Source organism: Corvus brachyrhynchos, unplaced genomic scaffold (assembly GCF_000691975.1).
Source record: "Corvus brachyrhynchos isolate BGI_N302 unplaced genomic scaffold, ASM69197v1 scaffold255, whole genome shotgun sequence".
NCBI classification, from domain to species: Eukaryota; Metazoa; Chordata; class Aves; order Passeriformes; family Corvidae; genus Corvus; species Corvus brachyrhynchos.
In genome coordinates this window covers 647,180-656,589 of record NW_008238358.1, presented here as the reverse complement: position 1 = coordinate 656,589, position 9,410 = coordinate 647,180, and the positions used below count along the sequence as shown (strand labels likewise).

Sequence of the window (9,410 nt, the reverse complement as noted above, 5' to 3'; positions counted from 1 at the left end):
TGACAATACCTATAGAATATGCTATCTCCTGTGTCAAGACAATGGGAAACAGAACTGTCAATTCATTGTGTGCTTCCCCCAAGTAAAACTACAGTGATAAACAGAGGATATTTTAATAAAATGGCCAAATTATCTACCCCCCTCTTCAGTGGAGCACAAGACTAGGATTTAAGGCATGTTAGTCTGCTACTGTTTTGACTCTACTGAATGATGATTCTGTTTTGGACACATACGGTAAATTTTCTGCAGCAAAGAGAGAAGGGAATTTACAGAGGATGATTTTCTCTGAATCAAAATGATGATTTAAAAAAATGTTGATCGTGTTGAATTCCATCCAGTTTAGTTAGGTTTTTAGTTCAGTGTGGGATTTAGCTGTGAATTGGGAAAGCTTGACATGATGAACTGATGTTTGTGGAGACACACAGGTGTGTACATTTTGTTGTCTTTTTAACAAGCTCTTTGTCCTTGAAAGTAACATGCAGCTCAGTAGGGAATCTGGGTGCAGGCAGCTACCAGGATCAAACTCACTGCTATATGATAGTTATTTAAAACATGTGGTGTGCTTCAGTATGCAGTCTTTAAACAAAACAGTTCTAGCTTGTGGCTGTTGCTACACAGACTGTATGCAGATAAGTCACAAATAGCTGAGCATATGTGTGGTGCAAGGTTAAAACAATAACAAGCAGGTCGAATCATTCAAACACTGGAAATCACTTTGACTCCAGGCCAAAAGCTTAGCTGGAGATGATATCAGTATGGGATAAAAAGAGGATAAACTAACAGGCTTAGCAGCCAGCTTGTTGGAGTCAGCATATAGTATCTATACTTCCAGCAGTAAAGCAGATGGTCATATATTTAAGGAAGCACCAGACAGGGAGTCAGGAGATCTGAATTCTATTCCTGGCTCTGCAGCAGTGTTCCTATGTCACCTTGGGGAGTCACTTCTTTCCTCTTTTTTCTTAATCTTTTAAGTAGTGGAAATAATATTTGCTTGTCTAACAGGGCAGTTGAGAGGCTAAACTGATGCCGAAAAAAAATGCTCTGAAGCTCTGAGAAGAATGTATGGAAGACATGCTAAGTAAACTTGTTTGGAAGAAAGGACACCACATGGTTTCCTGTGGCATGTTTGTGCCACATATTTACGACCTTTCCTCTCCCCAGAAAGTGCCATGCCTTTTTGTGCACAATTTTCAAGGAGATAATAAGTGGATTAAGCTGCCTTCCACATTTGCTAGAAAGATAAACAGCTTCCAGTAAGAACCTGACCAAAGAACAGACTTTATGAGAGAGAGAGACTGAGAGAGACATTATTTATGCCCAAGAGGGCAATAGGCTTGTTGAAGTTAACTGTTCATCCCAAGATATTTTTTCACATTGGTGGCAGAATAATGTCTCTAATGGCTTTTATTCTGAATTCAGAAGTGCTGCTTGCAAGCTGAGCATGAGTAGAAAATGAAGTATTGTCTCTTATGAGCAAATCTACTGAAATCCAAAAAAAAGTCCATTTCTTAAATCAGAGAAATGTCCATGATTATTTGCACAGGACTTTCATCTAAAGCCCATTAAAATCAACTAGACTTCAAAAGAATCCAAATCAAAGACCTAGCAAGCAACTGTCATTTCTTCTGAATTCTACGCCCATTAAGCAAAATGACTCTATCTATCTATCTATCTATCTGGCTATCTTCATAACTATTTGGCATCATAGGAGCGATGTTTTCACCACAGAATAAACAGCTTTTGCTTTCAACATGAAGGTGTAAGCTTTGGGCAGGAGTTGAATTTTAGCGCTGATTGTAATTTGCTCCATTTCTCTTGATGCCTCCATTTTATTTTGTTCCTAGATTCTGAGTCCCTGCAAGGGACTGAACCCCAGTTCAAAGCCAGGACTGTTAAAAGGGCACAGACAACACTGCAGAAGTCTTTGAAACATTAGTCTGCCTCATAGCCATGTTGGAGACAAAGGAAACAAAAGCAAAGGTTATCTGAGCAGATGTCCTGAGTGTTAATATGAACTTCCAACATCAATTTGTTGTGCTGAATCCTCACAAACGAACCTGCATCTAATCCTGTAAACCTGACTTCTTTCAGCTCTTCTGGAAGTCATTGTGGGTTGGATATCTACATGGAGAGAAATACTCAGCATTTTCAGGCCCAGGCTGTTGAGAAGTTTGCAATAAAACAGAAAGGGTCTGGTGTGATTTATAAAGAAGAGCATATTCTTCTCTTCCCTGCAGCCTGGTTTTGTGAGAACACACTTTTGAGTTAAGCTGTTCCTCTTTTATATTGGGACAGTTCTGCTGCCTGTTTCCTTGATAACAGCCTTGGTAAAAATGTAAGAGGACTTCATACTTTGATGAGAAGAATCTGTAAGTATCCCACAATTACAATATGGTATCATGTCCCTTACGTACGTACATAAACTGACTTACTGGAGTCTCTGCACCCCATATCATGCAGTTTTCTTCATTAAATCACCACAAAATAGTTTTAATCCAAGAGAGAGAATGAGGGAAACAATTTCTTTCTGAAGAACTGTGCTATATGTCTAATTGCAGTCTACAAATGTTACCTCTTGCTATGTGAATTAACCAAGAAATTGAATATTTCACATAGTAACCAGCCCACTTTTTTTAAGTTTTAATCCAAGAGAGAGAATGAGGGAAACAATTTCTTTCTGAAGAACTGTGCTATATGTCTAATTGCAGTCTACAAATGTTACCTCTTGCTATGTGAATTAACCAAGAAATTAAATATTTCACATAGTAACCAGCCCACTTTTTTTAATATATAACAAAAACACTCTTTATGACAGTGTAGAGTTGTTAGTCTGTGGCTAGAGACTGATCTGGACCAACTGAGAGAGGTTTAGATGAGACCCTTATGTCCCAATATTTCCCTCTTACAAGAGTGTTGGTTGTTCTTTTATGTCCTCTTCTAAGTTAGTTAAGTGGTAGAATTGCAGTTAAAAGGTCACAGAAGTGTTCCATAAAGGCTGAAACACAAAACGAAAGAGAGTAGAGATGGAGCTTCCTTTACCACTGTTTTTCTGTTCTTCCTTATCTCTATGATTTTTGTAAGCTAACCTTCACGAGTTATCGTAGATCTTGCAAGTAAGAGTTTCTCTAAATACTACTGATTTTGTCACAAACCATTTCAAAATAGAAAGGTAACACAAAGAAAAATGTTCTTAGTTCTTACAAAAAGTGTTTTAGTAAGAATGTTGCTAATTGTGTTTGTGTTTTGCAGTGTCGAAGAGACCTTTAAGAATTAAGAAAAAGGAGAACTATTTACAAGCGAAGTTAATGATTCGTCAAGGGCAGGTTGCCTTCCAGGATAAGTCTAGTTATGTATTATAATTGTACAAATTACATGTTCAGTCCAGATCTATTCTCCTCCTCTTTAGTCCTGCACTGTCAGTACTGGGTTCTTTGAACAAAGATGTGGCTTTCTCTTGGGATCATCTTTTCTCTGGGGACATTAATTCCTGGAAAATTCAGCTTGAAATTGCAGTATGACAGGTGAGTGTTAACAGGGTTTCATGAAGAATTGTGCATGCAGTGAAATTCACAGAAACCCTGTAAGAATAATAACAATTATGAGCTGAAAAACTGGACACAGAGTTACTAAGCTGTAAGCATTGTAAGACTGGGAAAGAAATCATAAAGATGGGAAATGGAGAATGAGTGAATCCAATCAAAGCCAACAGAGATATAGCTACAGCAGTAGGAGCCACAGAATGGCCCTCAAATGCATCTCAGGATGCTCTGTTTCCATTAGCTGAAATTCATTTGGCTTAGCCTCTTTCATAATGAACTTTGAAACCAGATGCTGCAGGAGTAAAATGCCTTTTCTGAGTATAAAGCAAGGAGTATGACTGAGCAGAATGATATCTATTAATAAAAGATTAGGTTATGTGAAAGAAATAGTGAAGTCGGTTTGGAAAACTATAACAATTACAAAAAAAAAAAAGCTAAGGGAGTTATTCCAGACAATCTTCATGCCAAGGTGTTCAGACAATGAGATTGTCGCTTTTTTTTAATTACTGATTAATGCTTTGAAAAGTATGAAATCTTCAGTATTGCTTTATTTTCCATTCTCAGTTCCACTTCAGAAAAAGAGTGATATAAAATTATGCTGCTTCCCGATCTAAACTATTTTTGTTTGCCTATCTAAACTTTTTTTTTATTTCATTCATCCTCAACTTCAAAGGAATGATATGTAACTGCCATTGTGGCAGCTGGAATTTGCAAGGTGGGCATGAGCATAATATGGAGGCCACCTATTCACATATAAGTTTATACATGGAATTTTCTAAAGTAAACAGAGAAAGTACTCCAGTGCTGAATGCCTCTGGATGAATTATATCCCTAGAATATAGTCATAAAAAGGACAGAAAACCAAGCAATACCTACAGGAAGTAAGTTCCTTCGTAGTGTACCCATACAGCAGCTCTCCTGGAAAATCTCCTAGCAGAGCATACAGAGTCACTACTTAAAATGTGTTATTTCTTTGGATAATATTTAGTCTTTAGATTTGTATCAGAGATGCAGTTAGAGCCTGATTTCAGTGAATAGAATTCAACGGATCCCTGCTAATGTATTTTTCTTTTTTGTTTCTAATTATTGTCCAGAATTGAACCTGTTGAGTACTTGCATGGAATTTAAAAACAGGTATTGAATGGTCAGTGTGACTTTGGGTGGGCAGCACCTACACAAAGACAGAATTACTAGTAAAGCCCATTTTCATTGTCATCTGCTCTGTTTAACAATGGAAAGAAATATCCCATCTATGAGCATCAAGCTTGTGCTAAGAACAGTCCTCTAATTTATTAAGAAAGCTTAACTGTAGAATTTTAAAAACTGTAGTTCTCATAGGGTCACGTGGGTTGACCTTGCACTTCTCCACTGAGAAACTTAGTCAATAATCATAAACAAATGTATGCTTTCTAATCTTAGTTTACCATTAAAAATGGTTTGTCTCCACACTGGCTATTGTGAAAGGTTTATCAGTAAATAAGAGCTGGCCATCTGGCAGCAATCTGACTGTCTGGAATTTCTCTGATTTGGTGTAATTAAGACATAATGTCAATGAGCATAGAAAGATATTACAGGATATTGTTTCCCTTCCTGATAGACAAAGAACAAAGCAAGCCTAGGCATTTAGAGAGAATAAACTCTGAACTGCAGCTGAGATGTTTATTCTGCTAGCAAAGATGTTTATCCTGCATCTACAAGGTTTATTACAAAGATATCATGACTGTTGTACCAATCTGTACAACATGACTGTTGTACCATTGCTGTGAGCAATGCAAATGTAATCATTTTGCCCCATAGATATGGGGCTATCAGCATCTCATAAAGCAGTACTAAACTGTCTATTTTAACTATCAAGTTTTCAATCAGCAAAGGTAATATTTTCCAGAGAGATGTAAAAAAACCACAAATCCCCCTATTTCTCTGGGGATAAAGTGAATGAATAGTGAATTCTGTTTGTATGTATATTAAGCTGATAATTGTACATTCCGGCATGGAAGCACAAAAGATGGCAGTTGCAATTCAGAGGATGAGAGCATATTATATTGATGACTATAATGACCACAACTTGCTTTTGCAACAAGAATTTCTATTACAAAAGCTTTAAAATGTAAAATGTTCATTTTTTGTACTTGTCCTGTAAAGAATCCATTGAAGTCACTAAAAGAGACTGTGAAGCCATAGTTTTTGGTTGCTAGCAAATAGGAGAGTTTCTAGGGTTCCCCATTCCATCTCATCAGTTGTGGGTAATTGGTCGCTCACCTTTGGGTAATGCAATGTAGTCATCAACACCCACACCTCACTCTGAAACCCTTTCACTAGAAACATCACACTTGCTGTCAGTCCTGGAAAGCTGATCTGAATGAACACTGAAAAAAAATACAAAAATAACTACAAGGGCTTTTTTAATAGAATATACTGATTTGCTTTTTCCGCATTTCCATCCATTTTAATTTGTTCTTTGTAAACTTTAAATATTTTCATCAGATTAAGCCTGTAGTAGACAAAGGTTTCATGGGATCTCATGAAAAGATATACTAAGACACTGGATTCTGTGTGTCTTTTCTAAAAATATAAAATGATAGATTCTGTACTAGAAATCTTTATTTCACGTGAATTGAGTAGGAATATGCAGTTCTAGAGACAACAATACTCACTCTTTTGGAATAAATTGGCTATTCTCATGACAAGCAGTTTGTGCACATCTCAAGTTCTTAGCAATGTTCATTTATAATGATGATCAAAAGTTTCTGCATGCTGAAATAGACCAGCCAAGCACAAAGGTAATCTGGAATAATTTAATAAATCCCAAATGTGAGGGGGAAAAAAAATTGACATCAAATAAACAGTTTATCATGTATTACCAATGCCCTCATTTTGGCCCTGGTCCTGCAAAGGCAGAAACACACATCAGGGTTCATGCAAGCAGTTGGCTTCTGCAAAACTGGTATGGTGAGTAAGGCACTGGCAAGGCTGCAGAGTGGCTAATGTGCTAGCAACAGAGAAGTCACAACACTTAGTCCTATTTGCAGCTAAAATATTCCACAAATTCATAATTCAGAGGTGTTTTTGTTACATGTTCTGTCTTCATGTAGAATGAAGAACAAAGTCCTTTTGACTTATGAAATCACAGATAATTTAACAGACTTTAAAACTGATCTTGTTTCTCTACTGAATTTCCAGGGATCAGGTTTTGCATATTGTGCCAGAAACATTTCAGCAAGTCCAGCATCTTCAGCTTCTTTGCAGTACTTTAATGGTAAGTAAAAATAACCACACGTGCCCAACGAGCAGAGCAGCGTCTTGGGCTTTAAAACAGATATGCATGCAGCTTAGGACAGGAATGAAGGTTAAACTAGAAAAAGCTTCATCTAACTTTTTTTTTGGCTTAGTGTAGTGTGGAATTGCCTTTCTACTACCTGAAGGAATTTATGTGAAGAAGTTAGTTTCTTTGCACGGCTCTGTGAAAATGCTGCTCCTTATCAGTGGTGCCTGAGTCAATGAAAACACTAAGCCTGTGCTACGTGCTCTATGAAGAAATGACTGGAGGGTTACGGGGACAATTTGAAGGAAAACTTCTTTCATTTGTTGACATGCAACTACTCTAATATATTTTTGTCATTCTGAAAAGAGAGCTTCATTAGTGCATTTCTTTCTTTTCTGCACAGCTGGATTTGTGGAAGCCCCTGCTGCCTGAAGACATCAGGGCTGGAGAAGACCTGCACATTAGGGTCCCAGCCCCTCTGGTGCAGGAGGTGAAGGACAGCTTAGATCAGCATATGATCTTTTACAGGTACAATCTCTAATACCTTGATGGGGAAGGATGGCTCTAATAATCTTCCTTGCTATCAGAAAAGGACTAAGCCCTGTCTGATAAACAGTCAGCAAGTACTGGCAACAGGACCCAACCTTTGTTCCAAATGCCTCCAACTTACTTTGACCAGCAAAAGCAGACATGCTGTATGAACCTTTAAAAGCACATTCCCCCTTGTCCTATTTATTTACCTTCCACCTATCCTGGACTGTGAATTTGGGGCTGGAACATGAGACAGCCCAATCTGTCTTGTTGCCTGCTGTGGCCTTCTCAGTGGTCACTGAGAGGATGGCACTTGGATGTATGACTCAGATTTTTTAGTCTAAGTTTTTTTAGTCTCAAGAGGCCAAGCCTGGTATAATCACTACTTATAGGAGCATGATTTTCTCTTGGAGAGCATGGATATTTGAATGCAAGGTCTTCTGGAGAGCCCAAAGGTTTAATTGGTGTCACTGCAGGGAAGCAGCCTCTAGGTCTCCTTTTCCCTTCCCCATCTCTTGTAGCTCCTCTGGTTTGGAGAACAGACCTTTCAAAGTGAGTGTTCAGCCACTTTCTTTGAAGCTTCATTTTTCTACCCCGATCCCTTTCACCAGGCTGGTGAGAATTTCTTGGCACCATCCAGCCAAACAGAGACACCCCAGCTTGGGAAAAAGACCCCAGTGGCAGCTGTCCACTGTGCGCACAACTGGAAGCCACAACCCACAAATGTCCCATAATGCATTATCACACCTACCCATGTCTTTCCCAGCTTACAACCAGAAGATCTAATTCAGATACAAAGAGTGTTTATAAAGGCAAATGGGATTAAATACAGTCCTGTTCGCATTTGTACTCACTTTTTCAGGTAACCAGTAGCTAATCTAATTTAACTGTATTTAATATAAACAACCCTGTAGTCATTCAGAGCTGATGACAAATGGCCTATGGACATACACTGACATTTACCAATCAAAGCTGCGTTTAAGGAAGATTGATGTCACTTCAAAGCTGTTTTGAGTTAAAGCTGATCTTGACATCCTGCATCTTGCCTGACAAGTTCCTTTAGTAAGTGTGATGCCTTGACAACCAGAGATGAAGAGATACAAGGTTGGAGCCAGTACAAATTTTCTAGCATGAGGTTTAGATATTCAGTACTTAGACAACGTTCCAGAAGATAATTTAACCTCTTATTTATGTCAAGACTCTTCATTTTCTAATGGTTTCAACAGATTCTAGTGGAAATTTAAATACTAAGCTGAAATTAGCAGCTTAACTTTTTTTCCTTTGGCCAAAACTGTATCTACCTTACCTCGGGTTCTAAAGAAAGAGATGAGTAATTATTAGTCAAGATGAAAATTTTGGGTTTGTATTGCAAAGAGGCTGAGTACAACAATAATAGCATCAAAGCTCCTATAACAGATTCAAAGCAGGAACCGCCCTTTAGAAGGCAGTTGACATGCAGGGAAGGTAACATGACAGTTAGGTATATAATGATAGAGACATAAATGACAAATTATAAGGACATCAATATTCCAACTGTGTTAGCCTCTGTGGTTTCAGTTCTCCAGAGCACTGATAAGGTATTTTTTGTGTGTGGTTTCAGTTCATGGGAATTTTCACTACCTGAATTTTAGTTTGAAGTTTAGATGTGAAAAAACATCAAAGCTCAGAATGAAAGTCAGCTGCAACTACTCTTAAAAGTTTCTTATGTGCAGTTTCCAGAAATGCCGGTCAGTGCCACTGTCAGCAGAAAAGCCTGTTAGCACTTCCAGCATTTGAGATCAACAGTGTTTGAGCTATCTTTGCAATTGTCTTATCACAAGCATTTACAATGTGCGCAGATTTGCAGCAGTTACAAGGGGCTGATTGCAGTGAGAAAGAACAGCTCCTGATCCAAAATCCACTGAAGCCAAGGAAAAGGTTTTATTGACTCCCTGGATCATGGAATCATGCCTGTGTTATACTAATTTCTGAGCTATTTTTGTAGCTAAAAAGCAAAAAAAACTACTTGAAGGAAATAAGGGGTTTGCTCTGATTTTTGCAAATTGCAATGAATATTTCTGTGAAATCTTTGCAAATTG

At 38.0% G+C, this 9,410-nt stretch overlaps 1 protein-coding gene across 1 annotated transcript in view; it reads left to right on the top strand.

Annotated features, from left to right (window-relative positions):
- The first annotated feature begins 3,426 nt into the window (after nt 1–3,426).
- CPO (carboxypeptidase O) overlaps nt 3,427–9,410 on the top strand; it is a 13,690-nt gene continuing 7,706 nt past the window's right edge. Inside the window, exons 1-3 of the mRNA XM_017735575.1 lie at nt 3,427–3,521; nt 6,720–6,795; nt 7,205–7,329. Coding sequence (XP_017591064.1) covers nt 3,442–3,521; nt 6,720–6,795; nt 7,205–7,329 — 281 coding nt within the window. The 5' untranslated portion in view covers nt 3,427–3,441. The remainder of the gene's footprint in view (nt 3,522–6,719; nt 6,796–7,204; nt 7,330–9,410) is intronic.